Source organism: Cinclus cinclus, chromosome 3 (genome assembly GCF_963662255.1).
Source record: "Cinclus cinclus chromosome 3, bCinCin1.1, whole genome shotgun sequence".
Lineage (NCBI taxonomy): Eukaryota > Metazoa > Chordata > Aves > Passeriformes > Cinclidae > Cinclus > Cinclus cinclus.
In genome coordinates, this window is record NC_085048.1 from 53,551,855 (window position 1) to 53,576,093 (window position 24,239).

The window sequence follows — 24,239 nt, forward strand, 5'->3', positions numbered from 1 at the left end:
ATAGTGTTAAATCATTGTCTTTCTACCCAAAACCATCAAACTACAAAAGTGATGGAGTAGGTGAGAAACAATCTGAATGCTGTTCAAGAATAGGGTATTTCAACCATGATTAGAAACACTTAATATGGGCAGTATCCAGTTGAAAATGCTTTCCACTAAAAGGACATGGAGGAAAAAGAAACCCCTAAAATACTTAGCTATTTTGTGATTTGACCTTACCTTTTTACACATTTGCAAGTTGTATATCTTAATGATTCTTAGGAGCAATAAGGAAAAATGCTTTGGAGGAAGACTTTGTAAGTTTTCTTGTCACCTGAAGGAGCTTTTTCTGCTAGTAAGTCAAGGTTTGAACTGCTGGAAATGTTTCTGGACAAACCAGGAACTTTCATGAACCTTCATGTTTCTGGTGCCTTTCAGCCTACAGAACTTCTCCTTTTTCTGAAATAACTTCTAAAGAACATCATGAGGGCATTTCATAAAATGTAAATATAAAAATATTATAAACTTGTGGATTTTTTTCCTTGAGATATTAACAGTTACAGAATGATTTAACTGTTTTATGCTTCTTTATAGCTGTACCCTCTAAAGGAAGGCAAGCATGGTGTTGGGCATCCTACCTGGAGGAAGAAAGGGCCATTGCAGTACCTACTAAGCTTTTTAAAGAGGTATGGCCTTCTGAAATTTAAGTCAGTCAACCACCCAAGATCCTGAAATTCCTAGGAAACCAATAAACAAAAATAATTTCAAGATTTTATGCTTTTCTTGGGAAAATCTGCATGATGAAAATAGTGCTGTGTCCATCAACAATTATGAAAGCAATTATCTCTGTTTTTTCAGAGAATTCTGTTGTTGTAGATTAATGCTGTCAAATCAGATTGCAGAAAGCAGAAGCACTTCCAAAATCTGAAGTTCTAGTAGTTCTTTCTAGTCTCTGAAGTAAAAAAAAATATGATACATACCCACACTTTTTCATACCATATTATTTTATTTAAAGATGTTTAGAAAGGTGGTACAAAGGTCATCTTTTTACTTGTTACTTTGATAATATTGCCTGTCCTTTCTTCAGCTTCTGTTGACATGGTATTTTGTTACATCACATACTACTTTGTCTTGTTCTCCTTTTGCCTGTCATCTGGTTGGATGTCACATCATCATGTCAGGCTTGTCCCTTGCCTGCTATGTTGTCCTTTGTCATTTCAGAGCTTTCATTAGTGCCATGTCTCTTGCTTGGAAGAGAGCTCTATATCCAAATTCACAAGATTTCCATGCTATTATCTTCCCTTGAAAAAACCTGGTGAAACATGTGAACATGTCTTAGCTGCTGTACTCATGCTATACCCTACTTTTTTTTGGATAATTCTTACTTGTTCTTACTTGTACTCTGTTTCTTGCATCCATTTCTTTCAGTATGCTTCATACTTCAGCTGTTAAATCTTCTCTGTGGTAATTAGCTTTTTAGCTTGCACATGCATGTGATGCTGATCTTTAATTGGTGGTTTAGTTGCTATTGAGTTAGAGAAGTGAAGAACTGGGATTTAGGTGTACAGAATCCATAGATTTGTAGGTGCAAGAACAGCAGTCCCCTGCGTATCTTCAGTTGTGTCCCCCTGTGCTGTACACTGGTTCAAAAATTAGCAAGAAAACAGTCAGGATAAAGAGTGTCCTAGTGGGAAGGGAGATTGGCAGCAGTCATCGCTCTGCCTGTCTGAAGGTCCATGAAATGCTATAGCAGTACCCAGGCTTTGCAGGGCACTGCACATGGTGCTAAAGTCTGAAGTTACATGATGTTTCCTTCACATTATACCTTTCTCATCCAGTGCATCTTAATTTAGTATTTTCTTTCAAAGTCTTTAGCCCCTGGGTAATGCTTGATTTAGTGCACCGTGTTTAAAGCCTGTAGCAGAAAGAGAATTCTTAATAACACTCAGAATTGGCCAGGTAATGTTTCTCCTTTTTACAGATGAACAAGCAAGCCACATAAACAGATAGGTTAAAAAAAAGCCCAAACCAAACATGACCATTTATGAATCACCAATTATGAATCCTTGATTTCTGTTTGGCTTTTGAGAATTACTCTTTCTTTCTTTCTTTTCATTTTGCCGTTTCAGAAGCAGTACTTTTCACTATGTTGTTTCATACCCTTAGTTAGGAATGGTCAGGATGATGGAGGGTTCTTGCCATTTCCTGGTACTTGAACCTTAGAGTGATTTCTAAGCTGTTTCTCACGAGGTTTCCTTTCCTTCCAAGTAGGTGATTCCACTCTGAATACCTCCCTTGGTACCCTTCTCTTCCCTTTATCTGCAGAGGTGCTACAGGTGACCTAGGACCATGTGTCTTTTAGGCAGGAACAGAAGGAAAAGGGAACATTTAAGGTGTTTTTCCTGTTTTTTTTTTGTTGTTTGGTTTTTTTTTTTTGTTTTTGTTTTTGTTTTTTTTTTCTTTCTTTTTTTTTTCTGTAACCATTTGGGATATAAAACTGTCTGGCTGTGAATTTGCTAACCCATGGAAAACTGTCTTCCACAGTAAGTTTTGGTTGCTTATTTTTCTGACCTTCTTCCAATTTAACCTTAATATCTCATACCTTCCTTCCTCTTTAACAGAGGGATGATGATGCCTGCTGATTGAAAAGATGGTTAATCCATCCTGCATAGCCTCATTTTCACTTTGTGTTTTTTGAAAGATATTCTTCTGGGTTCATTGTAATGTGATATAAAGGTAGTCATGTTCCTGTGGCGTAGAAATTCTCCTGGAAGACTACATAGTCTGGACTCAGCATATGAAGGACAGCAAATAGGCCACCTCTATATACAAACAATGTTCAATATTTCTGCCTTTCAGTTCATCTTTCATAGCCTGAGATGTAGAACTGAAAAGGCAAAGCAGAGTAATTGTTGTGATTATTATAGGAATGATGTCCACCAGGAAGGTGTCAGTGTTACAGTACAGGCTGAAAACAAAATAATTAAATTGCTAAGATTTTATTGACAAGGAGTGAAAAAAGATGAAAACAAATTATATCATCTTCTTTCCCTTGACTCTTTTACTACTTCTTCCTAATTTTCTTACATACTCTCAAGTTTCAAGTCATTCTTGTATCAATGTATTTTCCAAACAATCATCATTTTCTCTTTTCCTTTCTATGTTTTTGAAAATGTGAATCTTAAAGTGATGTATTAGTTCCTTCAGAAACATGAATAATAAATAACAATCGTTCTATTCTTTATAAAGATATTGTGTCTTTCTCTGGTATACTTTCAGAAGTATTGAAACTGTTCTTTTCCATTGCAGTATCAGTCTTTTCCATACAACAAGAATGGATTCAAGGTAGGGATGAAGCTGGAGGGTGTGGATCCTGAGCACCAGTCGATCTACTGTGTTCTCACGGTGGCTGAGGTGAGCAAGGAGACACAGTGTGGGGTTAGAGTAGAGACTGAAATGAAACAGCAGCAGCTGAAAACCCTCACTCACCCTAACAGGCAGGCAGAAACTATATGTAGGAAGATGGTTTTTAAATTAATAATGCTGTATTATTTCTGCCTGACAGACATGTAAAGAATATATTCAGTATCAATGCAGCAATACATGTATTTACCATACATAGCTACAGAAAGCAGTATGAGACTAGCTGGACGGTGTGTGGTTTTATCTGTAATCCCATAGTTTGTATTTAAAAGAATAAAGAAATAGAAAAGAAACATGACAACATATACATACCAGTTTTATAGAAGTTTGATAGTATTTGCAATTGCTCCATTCACAAATACTTAAGTTACTTGTGCTGCTGTTGTGCTACAACTTTTTCAGGCTGATGGCCCCAGAAATTGCCTATATTGGCAACCTGTGCAAGTTAGCATAAAATATAAACTCAGTTTTTCTTTTTGCTGTGGTTCATGAAATAGTTTTTCTGATGAACACCTTCTTTGCTTTCAACAGAGAACCTGCTTCTTAGGCATATTTTGCTTATTTTTAAAACATACCTTACTTTAATTTTTGAGTAGTTTTAATGGATTTTTGGATTTAATTTGTGAATTAAATGGGGAAACTGGAAGTTATGTCAGAGTACAAATTAAATATGAAATAGAGTTGATGTTGAGATTTTTCACTGATAACTGTAGTAAATTTAGGGCATTTGGCACTCAGGGAGATTTGGAGAACTCCTGTGTACAGAGAGTATCCTGTTTTTCTCCCCATCTCAGTGGTTGACTTATTACTTCATGGAATAATGTAGTTCTGGGGAATATCTCCACTGACTTCTCATCTTTACTTAAACAGTTTTCAGTATCTCTCTGGAGAGCCTTTTGAACATACTTACTGTTCACTGCTCCCTTGCATATCAGTTAATCAGCATAGCTTGAGAACCTCATTATCCGCACTTTGTCCTCGGTTGTGTCAGATGTATTCATGCTCTTCTGTAGGGCTTATGTTTTACTCTGATGCTGGGTTGAACCATTTTCAAGTTTTTGAACACCACTGGCAATAGCCAGCTTTTAGTTAAATTCTTTTGACCAGAAGAGGAGGTGCTCAGACTGACAATGGCTTTGCCTTTTAATTATCTGCTTTTTATCAAGTGGATTTATTCATCCATTGGTGGATTGTGCAGAAGTAAAAAGCTGACTAAAACCACATGGTTATCATACATAATATTGAATGGAAGTGATTATGTGTAGGGCAAAGGTCTTAAAACATAGCATTGTATGTTGTCAATTCTTGCTTTTAGGTTTGTGGCTACAGAATAAGACTACATTTTGATGGATACCCAGATTGTTACGATTTCTGGGTAAATGCTGATTCTTCAGACATTCATCCTGTTGGATGGTGTGAAAAAACAGGTCACAAGCTTCATCCACCTAAAGGTATTGTTTAGTTTGAATCTGTGTGTCTTACACAGTTCTGAGATCAAGAGTACCTGTGTAATGCTGTATTTTTTTATTTTTTTATTTTTTGCAGAAATGTTTTAGTTCATTTAGTCAAGAGTATTTGAAAATCGCAAAAGACACTAAGTCTTTCCTAAAATTTCAAGTTCAAAAGCATGTCCCTTTTATTCAGTGGAAATTCAGAGAAACCAAGAAAACAAAATTGGCCATAAAAGTAATTCATAAGGCATTAGGGAAAAACAAAAAAAGGAGCAGCAAACATAGACCCCAGTGTATTGCAAGGAAAATGGCAGCATACTCATGACAGATATGCTTAAATTGAGATCTCACAGGCAGCTGAGGTTCCTTTAGTGGATGGTCTTAGGACATTTTTGCTGCTGCATACTGATCACTGTTATTGTGCATATGTTGGTACAGACTAATAAAGACTGTGGTCTTTTCACAAAGATTAAGTCTGAAATAGAGACAGAAAGAGGAATGAACAGATTGATAGGGAGAAAAAAAGGTAGGATTGCAAGCCCCAAGGTGTAATTTGTACATGCATTGTGTAAATGGTATACAGTTATTGAAATATGTGTAATTTACTTGGATAATTAATTCCACTTCATATTGTGTAACTTCTTTTGGTAATTGGAAGGCATCTGCACTGATCTCTGCCATGGATAAATATAAAAATAGAAAAATAGATAAATGCAGTTCTTTTGGCATATAGAAGGAGTATGTGGGGATGAAGGGAGGAAGTCCTGAAGTCTGGAAAGAGAAATAAATGAATGTGCCATTTTGACATACACAGTGAGGATAGTATAATGTGATTTAGAAGGGCTGAAAAATGAGGAGTGCACAAATTCAAGAGGGTGTGCTTGTAGAGAATTGTAAAACTGTTGATGTCAGTGGAAAGTGAAACTAAAGCCACTGGAAGTGTAGGGCAAGGGGCATGCCAGTGTGTGTGAGGATGGTATTTCTTTGGGTGAGCCTTGAGAAGCAAGAGCTTCTCTTCTGGGTGCTCTGCAAGCTCCACTCTGGCTACAGGGCAAGAGTGCTCTGTGCTGCCACTTGCCTTGGGACACAGTTCTGCATAACTGGCTGTGTAGAAATAGCAGTTTCTTGAGCATAAATAAGAATTTCTTAGAAGGTTGGCCTTCACTGATGTAATAACTTGTATGTAGCAAAGGGGTAGTTCCCAGTTACAGTGTTTCTGATGTAATTACAGTGTGCTTAATAAGTTTTGTATCTATGATGAGGATTTGTCATATTTTGCATTTTACATGCCTGGTTTAGAAAGCTTTTGTTAACCGTGAATGATTGCCCCAGGAAAAGCTTTGTGGGGTTCTGCTTTTCCAAGGAGAAGGATAATACTGCCAGTTGTATATTCTATTTTAATTGGGTTGGACAGATTGGTTATACTTTGATGTGGTATGACATTTTAATAATGATTTCTATAGTGCCCATTTGAAAATTTTACAGATGCTAAAGACAATGAGAGTTATGACATAGGATACAGTATTTTAAAAAGCATAGCACCCCAGAGAAGAACTCAAAGGTTTGCATTAGTAGCCTTTAATTTTCCAGCTAAAATGCAAGTTTATGACCTGGTGGTCTGACTTGGGGGAGGGGAGTGAGTGACATGAGACAGGAAGAATATTATTCGAGATGTTTTCTGAACTGATGTTTATTAAAATGGAAAGGATGGGTAACTCTTAGTGCTGCTGGGCAGGACAGGTCTTGTGATGGGATGTCTCCCACCCCCACAGCAGCAGAAGCAACAGGCAGATGCTGCTTGGCTTCTGGCAGGTACAGGAGAGTGAAGAGGCAAAATGAAACTGGGTTTCACAGAAATTAAAAAGGATGGTGTTCAGGACACTCTTCATTTGGTGTAGAGGGAGCTACTTTTTTTTATCTCACACAGGCAAAATCTGCAGCAAGAGAATGGATGTACATGTGTACCTTCTTTTATTTTATGTAAAAATTGCATTGACTGATCTGTATATGCAGTGAATAAATCAAATTGACCTTTGGTCTTGTTAGGAGAGATGAGTTAGGAGTTTAAGATCTCCCTTTCTCACTTGGTGACAGGAAGACCCACACCGCCCTGAAACTGTTCACAGTCTACTAAGACAAGTTATTTTCCTGTGGGTTTTGTCTTAGTGCCAGTAACTGATCTCATCACTCATGCAGTAGGTGTGAGTTTTTTATTGTCTGCTGTGAGCTTGGACTTAGGTTTGAATACTCTCTGGAATTACAAAGAGAAAATGAAAAGCCTAAATATTGTAGTGCTTTAAAAATGGTTTCAAATTATCTACAGCTGTAGTGCATCATGACAAGAGGCAATTGGAGTATAAGGAAAGTATTTTTGTTTGGACTTGTAGGTTAATTTATGTTGATACTATTTAAAATGAAAAGCGAGAAAGTCCTATGCAGAGAAGGTGAAGGTAAAGGGTTTTTAACTTGCGGTTCCTGGGATAATATGAGAGTCTCAGGTTAAACAAAGCAGTTGTCTCTAGCATATTTGAGTAATACTTCAAGTAGTTAAGAGGTGACACGTTTCAGTAAAGGCAGTCACTCACTGAAATTTGTTGTGGTTTTGGTCTTGCTTTACTGGGTTGATACTGGGTTGTAATATTTGACTAAAAGAGATGTTTCGACAACTGCTACATAATAGAAAAAGGAAGGAGGAAATCTATTTGCTTCCAACTCCTAGCATTGTTATTTAGATTAGAGCTACAAGTGGGTTTTTTTGTAGATTATTTTATGTAGTACAATATATTATGAATTATTTGATTTTTTTTTCCTTCAAGTGTTGTATACATGGAATAAAATATGTATAGAATCAATGCAGGGGACAGTTTACACTGTGAATTGAGAAAGGATCCTGAGGCATTGATTGCAAGCAGCTGTTTTGATATAACCTAGGGGTGCAGTTTGAAAGCTAGTAGTGATGGTGCTGTATTAGTGATTGCCTGATTATGTAATACAGTGAAGCCTGGAGGAGGAGGGGTTTTTGTTGTTTTTTTTTTTTTTTCTTGGACTGGCATAGTGGGAAGAACTTTGGGGTCTGTAGGTCTTTTCCCGATTCTGAAGAAGAAGCAACAGACTGAAAAACAGCTGGAGAACACCTGTTGGCTGTGTGTGTGTCAGAGAGACCAACAAAGGGGAGCTAGGTGGTACCTCTGAGGCAGAGTGGTGGTGGTAAGATGAGGTTTTCTTGGGGAGAGACAAAGGTGACCTGTAGCCTGTGCTGCTTGGAGATCTTCATTCAAAGGGAAGAAGATAGAAGTATAAAATTGGTCTCTTACTGATACGTGCACCCTGTGTCTCATACCTATCATTTCTTGCTCTTCTTTTACAACCCTCATTTAGGATATAAGGAAGAAGAATTCAGCTGGCCCTCCTACTTGAAGGCATGCAAGGCTCAAGCTGCTCCTAAATCACTGTTTGAAAACCAGAATGCAGTAAGTAGTCACTTGTTACTAATTTGTACCAAGTTGTGAGCTCATGTGTGTGGCAGACTCATAGCACATTTCAGCGGTGGCAGAGTTGAGTCCTGAAATTTAAAACAAGAGTGTTTACAGCAAAATTAATAACATTCTAACATTCTCCACTGCAGCTAACCTCTGCAGTTCCTATTCATTATTTTTCTACTTGTGTGTTTAAACTTCCAATGCATTCTTAAATTAAAAATTTGTTATTTGTACTGTCTTGCACCATAATCTTGTGGAACAAGAACCGTCTTTCAGAGAGAGTGTCTAAGACAGCTAAAACTAACACACTTAATTTTAGCAGTGTGTTTAGGACCTTTTCTCCTTCACAAACTGCAAGTCTCTGTGTTTGAGCATCTCTCATGTCCACTAATTAGGCTGCTGCCACACTGTTGGGACAGTTAATTAGGAAATTTGGAAATGACATGAACATATCGATCGTGGACAACAGGGAGATTTCTGGATTTATAGTATTTATCTTCAGTTAAATGTCTTCCTCTCTGTAGACAGTGATTCCGTCGGGATTTCGAGTGGGGATGAAGCTGGAAGCTGTAGACAAGAAGAACCCGACTTTCATTTGTGTTGCCACGGTAACAGACATGGTGGACAATCGTTTTCTGGTTCATTTTGACAACTGGGACGAGAGTTATGACTACTGGTATGATGTTTTTGTTTTGTATCCTAGTGAGATGTATCAGAAATGTGTTCCCTTTAAGTGCTGTTTTCTGTGATACTTTCCAGACTGGTGATACAGTTACCAAACCAACTTTTGCTAGATTTTTAAGTAGAGCCACCAAAGTAGATCTCAGAGGCAGACTGAGGAATTAATTTTCCCATGTCAAGTTGCCCCTAAAAAATGCTGAGGTTGTGCTAGATGAGTGTTTATGTGTGCTGCTGCATCTGAAGCTGTGGATTGATTTCAATTGCATATGACCTCTGAGGTTGATCCCTTCAGTGGAGAATATACACCATGATGATGAGACTTAAGTGTACTTGGAATTAGTTTTACTTATAATTGTAAATTGAAGGAAAGGCTGCATGTATTGATAAGGTTCTTGAGACACTTATGTTGAAACCACACTGTAGTCATGTTCTGTAAAGCATCAGGATAGTGACAAAACCTGGTTTTAGTCTTCTGTGTTCTACATTCCAGTGGAAACTGAGATCCTGCTGTCCTGACCTGTGTTAGAGATGACCTTACTGCATGCTGTATGGTAGAGGGGCTGTGTGCATCTGTAGGAAAGTCAGTGGATGGAGCAGGATGCACTAGGAGCATAAAGATACTGAAGGAAATTTAGGCTGTTACAGTGCATGTTTGTATTTGCACTTGGATCTTCATTTGATAAATCATTTGGAGCAACGTAGTTTACCTTACAGTCTTTGGAGACTAAATTACTGCAGAAGAGCATTGTTATGGATCATCTTTATGGCTGGGGTTCAGCAGTGGCAACTTAATTGTATAGCTGAGCCTATAAAAATAAATGAGGAAAATTTTTTTTGTCTGTATTTGATGACTACTTTGGCATTACATCAATGAGAATGTCACAAAACTATAAAGTGGCTTCAAAACTTTGTGAGTCTATCTCTTGAAATAATAGTTTTGTGGCCAACATGACAAATATACTGAAGTAGAACTGGATTATTGAAGCAGTCGTGAACAGTCAAGTGAAGTCAAGAGCTGAATACCAAAATAATAGCCCATACAAGTCAAAGACCAGAAAGATTAGCAATTATTTCCACAAAGAAGTAACACAAACCATACATTTTCTCTACAAAGCATCAGGAAATTGGGGACCAGGAAAACTTACTCTGAATATCTTGGTATTTGAATGCTTACTAATAACTATGACATAATTTAATAATTAAAATGTAAATTAGGCAAAGATTTAGGGAAAACACAGTGCAATATAACCCATAGTTTGTTCAGAGGTAGCATAGGCAACTTTCTAAAATACTGCACTCTATATAGCAAAAATATACTGAATTTCAGACTTGTAAATATTCCAATGTCAACAGGAATTTTGTCCACTGATCTTTTCAGAGGAGGGAGAAGCAATTTTCAAGTACATAACCAAGCTTTGCATTTATATTAGTTATAGTATGCTGAAGTGGGTTTTCTGAATTTTGTATGTAAAATACATGGCATAAAGCCCTCCTAAAGAATGAAGAAAATTTGATATGGAAATCTTCTATGATTTCCTGTAGGTTTTGAGAAATCATTGGAGCTGTGTTTACACTTAAGTCAAACTTAAGTTTTGCTCTTTTTGGAGGTATTGTGCAATACCTCTCTGGAAGCAGCAAGAAGATGCTCCTGGAAGTATTGTATATGGAAATTAAATTCTGAGTGATGTGGCTTACCTCTCAGCATTGTGTTGAGAATAGTGACTAGAGAAAGAAGGAAAGAAATTGGGAGTAAAGAGCAGCAAATGAAAATCGCAGTGGAGTGTCTGACCAAAAGAAAGCCTGAATGTGTAACCTGGAAGCATCCCACTTACATTTTTAATTTTAGATATCAGGTTTGTAATAGCCTTGAAATATCTTAGATGCATAAGTTTTATGTCTACCACCTGCTGTCTGTAACTAAAAACGAAAATGTTTTTTGAGATTACCCAGGACTGAACCTCTCAGTTTCTTTGTGACTGCTCGTAAGTTTCAGTCTCAGAATTATAATGAAAGTGAAATGACTTACTGTGTGTATATGGTTATTTTCAGACAAGTGCCTCTTTGCTCCGTATACCTTTTGTGTTTTATTTGGAGTAGACTGAACTTTCTCATTGAGGTTAAAAAACCTTGCCTATTTTTGGAAAGAGAGTTGACTGATATTACTGACTTCAAGCAACAGAAATCCATTATCATTACCTAAGGGTTTTTAGGCTCCAGTCTTTCAGCCTGAAGATACTCTTCCTTACTTTCTTTCTGAGCATTAGAAAATACATTTTTGGTTGAAAGTAAGTACCCTGGTTAGAATTAGTCATTACACCAGCTCTTTAATGCATGGTCATGCTACTTTCAGTGTATTATAAATCCTATTAAATTTTCCTTTGATAGTGGCTTTTAGATGGAATAAAAGTGAACAAAAATGTCAAATTCAAGATTTTACTTAAAGGTGGCAAATTTTGGCCTATACAGCATAAGCCTTCAGGTCCTTTCCATCTGTTTCATCTCTTTTGATGAAACATAATACTGCTTTGAAAGCTAAAGGCATTCTTGTTCAGTGGAACTTCTCAGTTTTCTTACCGTTGTCTGAACCTGGAAATAGTGTTGGGAATCCTTGGGTATGTCAGAACTATGTATTAACTAAAGGCCCACCCTGTATTCCTCAATTCCCTTACATCAGTTTTGCTTACACACAGACTGATGTTGCCTCTTCATCAAAATTTTTCTGTCACCAAATGGAAACACAGCCAGAGCTTGTGAAAGAGGTGAAGCTTTGCCAGCTTGTTGCTGTTTGCCCACAGAACCGGTGCAGTGGCTGTGCTGGACATACTGCATCCCAGACTTGCTGCATCAGAGGGCTCTGGGTGCCCTCACTCATCCTTGGCTTGGTCTGATCTTCCCCTCCAGAGAAGGTTGTACAGGCAGTTTTTGAGATCAGCTTTCAGGAGTATATTAAAATTCAATGGCCCATGCGTCACTCACTGCTCTGTTCCTGTCTGTCTTGCATGGAAAAATAATTTCTGAAACCTCCTGTGAAAATAAAATAGCTTTTGATTTTTGGAACCATTTTTTGGTCTGTATTACTTTTGGAACAGACTGGACTTCTTTGTGAGACTAAGAAAGAGGCCAGCCCTGTTCTCCATCAGTATTTACTATTTTCCTAGCAGCCAAGTCCTTAAAAGTTGCACTCTGCTTGTTTTATTTTAGAGATAATTAACTTTGCTCCACTCTCTCTTCGGAAGGAACCATCTTTTTTGGAGGGGTTATATTATGTCAAAAAGAAGATAAAACAATCTTAAAGAACCACGAGTCACAGTGCATGCTTTTAACTATTTAAATGTATAATGACCCATTAACTGACCCTAAATTTCATGTGAATCACCACACAGCTTTCTTATAAGAGTTTAAATAGAAAATATGGTAATGTTTTATGGTAACGGTTTGCCATCACTGGATGCATGCCATAACCTCCTGGACTATGTTCTGAGAAGCCCTGACCTAAAATTATATTAACTTTATACTTGTAAATGATGAAGTGTTCTCAATTATGCACTAGATGGGGCTGCAGGATAGTTTTTATGTTTTTCTTTCTTTTTTTTTTTTTTTTTTTTTTTTTTCTTTTTCTCTGTTGGATGACTGACATGTCACAATCAAGAACTTATACATAAGTATCATTCTTGAGGGCACGTTATTATATATTTGTGGGTGTATGGAGTACGTGCATACAAGTTGTTTTTTGGTAGATAATATTTTTGCTACAGACTGTATCTACACTTACTAAAGTGAATATCAAAATATCAAAAGGTTTGTTTCCCAAAAGGGAAAGTGAGAAATTATTTCAAAACAGAAAATTATTATCACACATACACTTGTTGTAAAGACAGTGGTGACTAAGTAAAAATCTGTCCTGAGCTTCAGGTGGAGACCTATATCAGAAAATATTTTCCTGAAATAATTGAGTATTAACTTTTTCAGCAGCAAGGATTATCATTCATCTCTTTTGATCTAGTTAGGATGAGCTGTATATATGAAACAGATTTTTTGGAAAAATTAGCAGGACAGGTGAAAGTGATCAGTAGAAGAATATTAAGTTATTTTCCATGTGTGAGCCTTCCACTGGGATGTGCCCTCCCGCCGTGAGTTAAGGACTCTTGAACCTTACACGCGTTCCTTTCACAGAAAGTGGTGCACACACCAGGGGATCATGTTGTCAGCTGCCCTCGGTTTGCCGTATTGCAGAACTATTTCCTGGCCATTTACATCATGTTGCTCCTCCCTGCTTTGATGTCTTTTTCTCTAGTTAAGATGTCCATAACTCAGCAATCTGTCACTTGTTCTGTCTGCATGGCTCTCTTAGAGGTTCAGCTGGTGTGCTCTGCTGCTTTTGGCTCCACTTTAGCTTTCTGGACTAGCTTCAGTTTCCAGTATGGATGTTAGATTTCTTTTTCTGTCTGCATGTTCTCTCACAACAGAATGGTTCATAAGTGACATGAATTGTGTGGACATGGTAATCTTGTTTTAGTAGCAGAGAGTGCATTTTTCATGTCTCCACTGCTTGGCAGAAGGTGGTGTTGGTGCTCTGCTGTGGTTCAGGGGTAGGTAGGTTTGGAGGTGAAAAATCCTTCAGCTCCTGCTGGTGTTGGTAACCTTTTTTGGCCTAGCAAACATCCTCACAATTCATGGCTCATCTGTTTTATGAAGCGTGTGAGCTGGGTGATCTGCCTTCTGTTTTGGAACAAAGGAGATAAGAAGCTGTGGGATGTGGCAAATTGATTGTGAAAGGTCAGCATAGCCTCTAACATTCCAGTTGACAACTCTTGAGCTTAGTCCCATAGCCTGTTGTTTTTCCAAACTAGATGCACGTCCATTAAATAGCACACATTAAAGCATAATAGTTTTACTTTAAATTTACTGGCTTTTACTGATCTCTACTTTCTAATGTTAAATGAACTTTCAGAATTTAGAAGGCTGTATGAAATCAGTAGGTGAAGATGGACTGTGTGATCTGATTTTGCTGGAACAGGGATCTTTCTTTTTCATTTTTCAGGACTTTTTCATGAGTCCACCATGGTTGCAGAAGCTGCTTATAGGCTTATCTGTAATGACTGGGTTTTTCTTTTAAAGCAAATTAAAGTTTGTGGATATTTCATAGTGCTATTTTGCAATGCTGTTAAATCACAGGTTGCTTTGTATTCCATGCTCACTGTAATGTCAGAGCATCTTCCAGGCATGCATCTTTCATTGCAGCATTCCTTGGTCATTTGCTTCTTCTTGAATCTTCAAGGCAAGAAGTGTGTGCAGTGTCATTCACTTTCCAGAGTTTTGTTAAAATGAATATCCAGACTGTGCTTGAGAAATCAAACCAAACCAAATGCATTTAGAAAGTTTGTCCTGGTAAGTGTTTTTACACATCTGCTTGATTATTGTTAGTATAATACTGATAATATGATAGTGATCCTGCATATGGGACTTGTTCCCAAATTTAACTTGGAAGAGTTTTGAAAATTATTTGTGAACTTTACTTCAAAACACTTTAGGAAATAAGAGGATATGTCTTTTCAGTGCAGAAGTATGCCTCATACATGTAAAACTCCAGAATGAGAGGGATCAAAGAGAGGAGTGCTGCCCCACGTTCTTGTTGGCCTCTCTTCAGAGTTACTGCAAAGAGAATAGAAGAGGCCAGAAGAAGCAGAAGAGGCCAGAGGAAGGACTCTGTTTTTTTTTTTTTTTCTTATTTTTTTGGGGCAAAACATTTCTAGGAATCAGGTGCTGAATTTTAACAGTGCTAAATTACCACAAAAGATCTCTTGCTTCCTGTGCTTCCTTTTATTGATGGTAACTTCAGTGATTGAGAAAGTACCTGCTGTGATACTCTAAATACTAAATGCGTACAGTATGGCTTTATATCTTGTAGAAGGCCAAAAGGTTGGTATTCGTGAACTGGATTAAATCCTTGGCTATTGTCAGAGCCATTAAACAATCTGTCTAAGGTAGGTTTTATCTGCTGAGAATTATCTGATTTGGCATCATGACAAAGAAATACTAGCAGAACTGTTTCATATATATAGCCACAAGATAATGATATTATGTTGGCCAGTATTTTTCATCATAGTGCTTCACTCTGTTTAGGTAGAAGGCTAGAGGAGTGCTTGTTGTGAGACAGTGTTCTGAGGCACCTAGCCTGCATTTGTTGTTGAAGTTTATACTGAGTTTTAGACATAATGTAAAACACTTAATTTAAAAATAAAAAAATGTTATTCCGTGTATTTCAAGTATGATGTGCTCCTTCATTTTTCTTTTATGCAGTGAAGGTTCAAAACTGCCATGTGGTATAGCTCAGGCTCCAGTCTGTAGTCTTTTCTGTGCTGTGCTTCCCTTTGCAATCCCTAAAGTATGTTTGTGCTCCAGATCTGCAGACCTGGCATTTTGAATCTTAAGAACTGTGGAGTGCCTGCATAATTTACCTTTAGTTTCTTCTTCTCTTATGCACTGTTTGTTGCACCCTTTTAGGAGCAATATTATCAGCCTGTGATATTTTAGAAGTATTTAAATTAATGTTGCTAATTAAAGGGACTTAACATGCTGGAAGTTCAAATTAATTAATACTTTCTGGGTAGATACAACAGTTATCTTCTAACACTCAGAGAGAGCAGCCCCACACTGTTCAATATTTTGCATTTGTAGCTCAGGTTGAGGGAAAGTGGAGAGAATACCTATTATTCTCCAGCCTAATGATGGAGACATTGACTTCAGAGAGGGATTAAATAGAAACTGGATCACAAGTGGTTTGGTATTTTACTCAGTGATTATTATATGAAGTATGTGTCTTTGTGCATGGCTGCTCTCTGCCTGTCTTCTCATTAAGTATTTGAGAAGTGTTTGGAAAACACAGGAGGGAGATATGGTGTTTGAATCTAGACTATTGCTTGGCTGCTTAAGGCTGGTTTCTTGATCTGGGGATCTTTCTTGATCTTTGGGATTTTTTGGATTTTTCCCTGGGGAACTGGGAATGAAGGCCATAGCTTCTTCCACTTACTCAGGCTTCACTTGCTGGGTCCTTGGAATGTGTGGGACACTGAGAGCATGGCCACTGGAGAAATGGAAATGCTGAAGGGGCTGTCCAGAAGAGAGGAGGGGTGTAGCTGGAAGTATTTATTGTCAGCTACTGAAACACCTTTAGGAATGGGAAATAGTGGAGGGGAGAGGTAGTGCACTGAGATACTGAATTTATCTAACTAAAGAAGAATTTAGGTGGGGCAGGCTCCTAAGAGAAGGGAGGTCCTTAAGGGTAGATCTACATGGGTATTACATGGTTATAATATACTACGAGTTATAATATATTATGAGCTAAACAGAGGCAAACAGTGTGTTTGCATGGTGTGGTGTAGTGCCATGCAGAGTGATGCTGGCCTTTTGTGTCAGCAGACTGTTTCCTAGTCATCCTGGATACATAAAAACAGTGTATTTCATTTAAAAAGCACTGTAAAGTGTTGAGTCAACTTAAAAACCATCAGTAAGAATCTATGCTTACCACCCCTATGGTAAGGGATAGGTGCATGTTTCACAGCAGAGCCTGATAGCTTTTTACTTTTCCTGTAGATCAGTCTTACTTTTTGCCTTTACTGAGTGCTAATATAATAATGACAGTATATACATTTTGTATTATATACATTGTATTGTATTGTGCAAAATATGTTATGTTATGAAATAATATGCAAATATGTAATAAGGATATATAGTTATATGTATAATAATTTAATATTACAGAAGGATCAAACAGGTTTTCTCTTGTCTGTTTTTAGATCAGTTTTTTTAGTGTGTGTCTCTTTTGTTTGTTTTTGTAAGAGGACTTGGTAGCCAGCACTCACTTCTGCTTTTGTCTGTGCACAATGTAACTGACCCAGTGAGCACAGTGAGAGTGACCTCTCACTGCTGCAGACAGATGCCAGCACACCCTGCCTCAGTTATCCTTCTGTGGCTCTTGTGGCATGCCACAGGCAACAGCAGTAGTGCAAAATAAGATGCACTTGACAGAAAACATGGGAAGTTGTAACCCTTTGAGTAAGAGAGTTTCATCTGGTTTTTAAGAGCAGTTTGCAGTCTTGGATCACTAATTCTTTTGTGTGGTTTGGGGCCTAAAATTCTTTGTTTGTTTGGGGGTTTTTTCTTTTTTTTTTTTGTTTGCTTGTTTTTTGGGTTTTGTTTTGTTTTCTTCCTCTCAGAGTTTTTCTCAGACTTACTTTGCTTATGTGCTGCTGAGTTACAGTAACATTTTTATAGCTCCATCTAAGCCACTCAGAATCCAGTTTTGAATTTTTGCCTGCTATTGGCAGTGCGTTGTAGTTATGCATTATTTTCTGCTTTGCCTCCAGGTTTAAACTGGACCATTAATCAAGATCTTTAAGCTTTTGGTTTCAAATTCTGTTCTTACCATTGCAAGACTCCATCTGTCTTTGGGGTTTTGATGTTCTTGCAACTAGCCAACATGATTCTACCAAGAGTCTCTGCTTGTAAACTTGTCAGATCTAGCATCATAGCTTCTCAAAAGAGATCTACCACTAACTTAAATGACTTGATTTTCTTGATCTTCCAGCAAAATTGTAAATAAAGCCTTATGCTTGTATAGGTGGTAACAAGTCTGTGTTAGATGTGTTCATGTCTTCAGGTTATGTTTGCAGTTTAAGATGAAGGTGTTGTGGGTTGTTTGGAATTTGTCTCTCTTGTAGGTCTTGGTTTGTAGGCATAATAGGATGTCTGAAGAGCTGCATTTTCAGGCCCTTTTTTCCCTCTTTCCTCCAGGTGTGAGGCAGCTAGCCCTCATATTCATCCTGTTGGATGGTGTAAAGAACATAAAAGAACTCTAATCACCCCACCAGGTTTGTATCTTGTTACATGTCTGAAAGATTTAAGCTGGCTATAGTCATTAAAATACAATAATAAGTTTGCAATAAGCTTTCTGTTACCTCTCCTGAATTTTTTTCTTTCTGTAATTAGGAATTGATATTTGCAGAGTTGTATATTTTTTTTACAGGACTTAATATATTGAAAATAGAAGTATAATAGATGTTAGGCATTAAGTGTGCAAATATATACTGATTTAGTAAAGAGACATCTACTCACAAAAGGTATCCCCTGAAATCTGAACAAGTTTGTATTTTTGGCTGAATGGCTGACATGTACAGTAAGACTTGCATTCTGAAAATGCTGATGAAGCAAGTTCCAGGTGTGTGAGATCATTGCATAAGAGAAGCATCTTCATGTGAACTGAGTATCCAAAGTAATGGATTGATGAGAAAATTGCTTTACATGATCAAGCAGTCAAACATATAAGGGGTCTTTGGATGAAGGAAAATGTTATGAGAGAGAGAGGTGATAAAGAAGGAAGGAAATGTATTCATTAGTGTGAAACTTGAGACACTTTTTCAGGACTGCTGTGTATGGCTGATGACCTAAATGCTCTGTTGCATAAACTGGTGTCTGGGGTCTGAGGACATGGAAAGTTTTAATTGGTTAAAACCAACTTTGTCAAAAATTCTAATAGACAGCAATCTTGAAAAGTCATAAGCAGTCTCTCTGTCAAGAGGTTAATTGTAGCCTATTGTTCAGTGAATCCATTGTAAAATAAATTAGAATTGGTTTTGTTCTTATGTAGCTTATGAATACTAATATTTAAACTTCAAGTTAAACTTCTAGTGCAGAGTAAAGGTGAAGGACAGGCACTGCCTTTTCTTTAGCAGCCAAGCTGTCTTTGTGTTTCTTCCCTAGAGTGTTTATTAACGTGACGTTTTCTGAGAAAAGCAAGATCTTCTTTGATGATGTCTAGATTATTCATAAATTTCCAGGGTATTTTGTTAGAAATTTAGTTTAAAATTGCTCAGTAAAAGAGTAACTTGTTGTCAGGTGTGCTCAACTATGGTACAAAGCTATCACTGATTAGATTTTTTGCCAGTGAATGACTGTTACTTGAATTAATTTCCTCAGTTAAATAGACAGATTTTTTCAGTGCACATTATTTATATTGCAAGGGAATCACATGATATTCTCATATCCAAAGCAATTATATACAATAGCTACTCAGTAGTGTGTATGAGAGGGTTGTTGACACTTTTAACCTGTATAGTGAATTTATCAGAAACAGTGTAGAAGAGCCTTTCTTGCAATTTTTTTATGTCTAATGTATAAATGAAAACAGTATTATAAAAGTGCTAGTCACTCTGTAAATTAGATATTAACTTAATTTTTTTTTGTACTGCTGTGTTTAATTTTGCTCATATTTTCCCTGTGCCAGATTATCCACACTCTAAGCATTTTTCTTGGGAAAAATATTTGGAAGAGACCAGTTCATTACCTGCACCTGCAAGGGCTTTTAAAGTGGTGAGAAAATGCTTAAATTTCTTTCATGCTTTTAAGTTCATGTAATTAATTAATTTAAGAAGATAATACATGTATGGTGTTCCTATGCTTCCAAATGTATCCAATTAATTAGTTGCATAATAGGTGGTTTATTTTTATGCAAGTTTTCAGTCCCCTGTTAGAAATCAGATTATTATACATAACTATTACTGTATTATTTTAATTATTAAAAATGGGATTAAATCCTACAAATGTATTACTAATGAGTGTAATTTGCTATGGAAAATTATTGCCTACTTATTACAAATAATGAGACAGCTACTGAGTCATGATAATATATTTTGAAGATTTGTATTTCTGTAAATTTTATATGGTGCCATAGATACAGTGTAATAATGAATCTTAGAGGTTAGTCTGTTCGTCCATCTAGTCCATTGTCTTGGGCTTATTTTCCATGCTCTTTAGCAGACTTTTTCTTCTGCAAGCTTGCAACAAGGGCATGTGGGCAGCATCCGTAAGCAGCTCCCCATCTTAACTCTGGTGTTTGTAGGCAACAGCCTTTTCTTTTATCTTTGTACTTGCTAGTTTCTTTCAATGATCCATCTTTTTGAGCTCTTAAGATTTCACTGATGTCACTACTGCAGAAAGGAATCACATGATGGCTTGAGTTGGAAGGGACCTTAAAACCATCTGGTTCCAATGCCCCTGCTGTGGGCAGGGACCCCTTTCACTAGACCAGGTTGCTCAGAGCTCCATCCAGCCTGGCCTGGAAAACTTCAAGGGGTTGAACATTCACAGTTCTAGGCAACCTGTTCAAGTTTGTTTCCAGCCTCATCGTCCTCCCAGTAAAGTATTATTTCCCAATCTAAACCTACTCTCTTTTAGTTTGAATTCGTGTCCTGTCATTACATTCCCTTGCAAAAAGGCCCCTCTCCACCTTTCTTGTAGGCTCCCTTCAGGTACTGGAAGGCTGCAATTAGATCACCCTTCTTTTCCAGGCTGAAAAATCCCAATTCTCTCAGGCTTTCCTCATAGGAGAGGTGCTCCATCCCTCTGATGATCTTGGTTTGCTGTTGGGAGCCAGCACCGGGTGGCTGGTAGCTCCCAGCCCTTGTCTCACAGTGCACTGAAGCATGTTTGCCTCAGATTTTCAAATTAGGGACACTAAGTCTCAATTTTGCTAAGAGCTGGATTAACAAAAAGGCAAAATGCATTGTTTATAAACTGGGGTCAATAGATTACCAGAGGTTGTTAATGACCTGCAGTTTATTACCCCAAGGTGTGTCTATCATAGTAATGTTTCTCAATCTTACATTCTCCGCACAAGTACCCTGAGCAAGGATTAGAAAGTTATTTGGTTATATCTGAGTAAAAGTTGTATTATGGGAGAAAATTGTGTTCTTAAGATGAAGCTGAAGGAAAAACACCAATATTTTGGGAAGTCCTAGAGAGGCTGTTACATTATTTTTGTTAAAAAATTAGAATAAACCTTGTGAATATGTTCCTTTATAATGGAAATAATTTTGCTTTAGTTTTCATAACTGCAGGTGACATACACAAAATCTGGTACTCCTACCAAAGACACTTATTTTGTCAAAATAGTATTACAACCCCAGGCATTTGGTCCTGTTTGTTACTATTATGATGTGGATTAGTTATGTATTCAGTATTATGTATTCAGGAGACTGAAAAAGTGTTTGATTCATGAAACAAAAATACATACCAGAAAGCACAAATATGTTTCCTGTAGACAATTTCATAGAAATTTCAGGCAGCTGGTATGTAATGCTTTATTAAATTCTGCAATGAAACTGTTGGCCAAAATCTCTAGGAAAATTTTTCTAGAGAATTTAGGAAAAAAAATCCTGATTCAAACTGAGGATACCCATTTTCATCCTTGGATGGCGTGAATCCAGTCCACCCCAGGAGAACCTGGAATCCCAAAGTAGTTACTTTGTTTCACGATATTGATAACACTAGTTTGAATTGTGTTTTTATGCTTGAATTTCTAGTAGAGGGAGGGCAGATTTGAAAAAATAAAAGCAGAAAAATTTTGATGGATTATATATATTTTACAGCTGCATTAGATTTTGAGGTTTTGTTGTTTCACATAATATTGTTCTTCTTTTCTAGAAACCTTCTCATGGCTTTCAGAAAAATATGAAACTTGAAGTGGTTGACAAGAGAAATCCAGTATTTATCAGAGTAGCAACCATTGTAGATACTGATGACTATAGAATAAAAGTAAGTTTCTCTGTCTTATTATGCAGTCCTGCTTAAGTAAATGATGAGGACATTCTAAAACCAGAATCCTGTAGTTGTAAAATTAACCATGGAAAGAAATGGGTGGTATTGTTCTGTCCTGCTAAGCTTTTGTTGTTGCTTTTCACTAATTGATACATGCATAATTCCTTTGGAATGGATTGTTTTCTTGTCCTCTTACTTGTGCTGAAATTGGTAGTTAGAAAGCAGAATTGAACCTATTGGAAAATTGCTTTGAGAATGGTTGATAGGAGACAATTGTCTATTCTATCAAGAAATGTGATTATTTAATATTGAGTGTCAAAGGGCTGCTTTGATATTTGTATTAGGGACCTTAAGATATTTGGTCCAGGTTAATTGAATCTGTCTCTGTAAGTTTCCAAGGGGAAGAGAGAGATATATGTGAGATATGAAAGGTCCCTAATCTCTTGTCCTTTGTCAGTGATTTCTGCAATTCTGAAGTTTCTGTTAATTATGGGCTTTGGATTGGATTAAGCTAAATTAGCCTATTTTGAATGTATTTTGTGTACTTGAATTAATTTTCTTTCACTGTACAAAACTAATTTCTGCTCTGAAGCCCTTAAGTGTTAGAAGGGCTAACATATATCAGATATCCAATTTGAAATGAAGGATGTGTGTGTTTGAAGTTTGTACAGATTTACTAGGCATGCCTGCTATTTCAAGCAGGAGGTGCAGCTGACATTTCATTTTGAATCATCTGAATTAACTGCTGGTAGGAAGCCATCAGAGCTTGTATCTTCACACCTACATATTTTCAACCTTAAGTTGGACATGCAAAATAAATTTTAAAAAAGAGGAAACGAGAAGCCCCATCCCAAAACAAAGAAAAAACCCACTCTTCAGTCTAATGTATTAAATGACAGGGTAACTGTAACTTCTAGGGCAGTAATTGGTATCTTGTAGGGTATGTTGAAAGAGCTCTATTTGTATGTGTCTTTGTGTACATGAAACCACACGTGCACATGAGAGATCCAAGGAATTTACTAGTACAGAGGTCATGCAAGTTTGAAGATATTTTGCTTTCATGTGGAAAAGTATGTGTATAACCCATACTGGTGCTGTCCTGTGAAGTCACATGCTTCATTTTCTCTTCAGTTTCAACTCTTTATCCTGTATAGTCTGAATTTAGTAAAATTGTTGCTTGTATGATGGGGGGGATTGTCTGGTTTTTATAGCTAAATTCCATTTTTGTAATCCTTTGCTTACTGCTCTGCTGTTCTTAAATCCAGTTCAAACAGGAGTTTTAAAAACATTTGGATTTTTGTGGTTTTTTTTTTTGAGAGATGAAAAAGGCAGAAATTAATGCTTAAATTTAAGTATTAATGTGACAACTTATGTGAGAACTGCATTATTCCTGGGATTTGAGCCTGATAACACAGTAAACAATCATATGACATATGGGTGTTTACTCTTACTTTAGTGAGAGTGTGCTTGGGTCCAGAATGTAATGTACATGTATTTTCTGTGTAATTTAAATAATTCTCTGAAAGTGACTTCCCTAATGGACATGCCATTTCCAGAGTGTACTCAGGTAGACTGCTTTTATGGAGAATTTTCCTGATCTAAAATGCACTATTCTCTTTCTTGTATTTTAGGTTCATTTTGATGGCTGGGATAGTATTTATGACTATTGGACTGATGTTGACAGCCCTGATATCCATCCTGCAGGCTGGTGTACAAAAACTGGACACCCTCTTCAGCCCCCACTTAGTAAGAGAAACCACACTGTAATGTCATGGCAGTAAAAGACGTGTGTGCTGTGCTATTTTTTTTCCCCTGCCAGTGCCATTCAAAGAAGAGAAGCCACTGGGATATGCAAAATAATTGCAAATGTGACATTTAGTGCAAAATCAACACTCAGTAATTAATCACTTTTTAGTAGATGGCTTTATTGACCCTTTCTGCAGTGGAAATTTAAGAGCCACAATCAAATCCAGAAGTAATGTAAAAGATCTGTTGTGTAAAGTCCTGGCCCTCTCAAAGCCAGCACTGAAAGTGCTGTGGCACTCAGTAGGGGTAGGGTATCACTCTTAAGATCGTTGTTCACATCTCTCTTAATGGATATTATACTTTTTGGCTTAAAGGAGTCCAGAATGCACTGAGAAGACACTGCTTTCAAATGCTGTGGCAAATCCTGAGGCACAACTAACTTCCTTTTCAGCTGAGCTAGAAAGGATTAATGGTGCCCACTTTGAAAATAAATCTAACAGAAGCATGGTACCAATAATAGCGTTGGATTTATCAGCTTGTCCTCTCCGGGGATTTTGTTTTACTTATTGAAGAAGTGGGAGAGGTTACAGGGAGAATAGACTTTTTGATAAACATATCCCTGCCTAGACCACTGTGTTTCTGGATAATGGCAGTGAAATCACTTTATCCAAACTTTTAACAGATGAGTTTTAAGTGAGTGCTCTTCTCTGAGATTGCTTTATATAAGGACTCTGAGGTACAGTTTGCACAAGTGCTGAGTATTCACAACTGTAACAAGGTCAGAAAGAACTGTGCTTGGAAAATAAGAAATGCTGAGCAATGCCAAGTACTCAGAAAAAAAAAATAGAAGTAAAGTAACTGAGATAAGTCACACAGTGTGAATGTG

The 24,239-nt window shown here is 37.1% G+C and overlaps 1 protein-coding gene across 1 annotated transcript in view; it reads left to right on the forward strand.

Annotated features, from left to right (window-relative positions):
* The window catches only part of L3MBTL3 (L3MBTL histone methyl-lysine binding protein 3), a 67,303-nt gene that overhangs the window by 19,387 nt on the left and 23,677 nt on the right, over window positions 1-24,239 (forward strand). Inside the window, exons 6-14 of the mRNA XM_062489977.1 lie at window positions 574-665; window positions 3,289-3,393; window positions 4,718-4,853; window positions 8,232-8,323; window positions 8,857-9,008; window positions 17,807-17,883; window positions 19,296-19,381; window positions 21,494-21,604; window positions 23,239-23,353. Coding sequence (XP_062345961.1) covers window positions 574-665; window positions 3,289-3,393; window positions 4,718-4,853; window positions 8,232-8,323; window positions 8,857-9,008; window positions 17,807-17,883; window positions 19,296-19,381; window positions 21,494-21,604; window positions 23,239-23,353 — 966 coding nt within the window. The remainder of the gene's footprint in view (window positions 1-573; window positions 666-3,288; window positions 3,394-4,717; window positions 4,854-8,231; window positions 8,324-8,856; window positions 9,009-17,806; window positions 17,884-19,295; window positions 19,382-21,493; window positions 21,605-23,238; window positions 23,354-24,239) is intronic.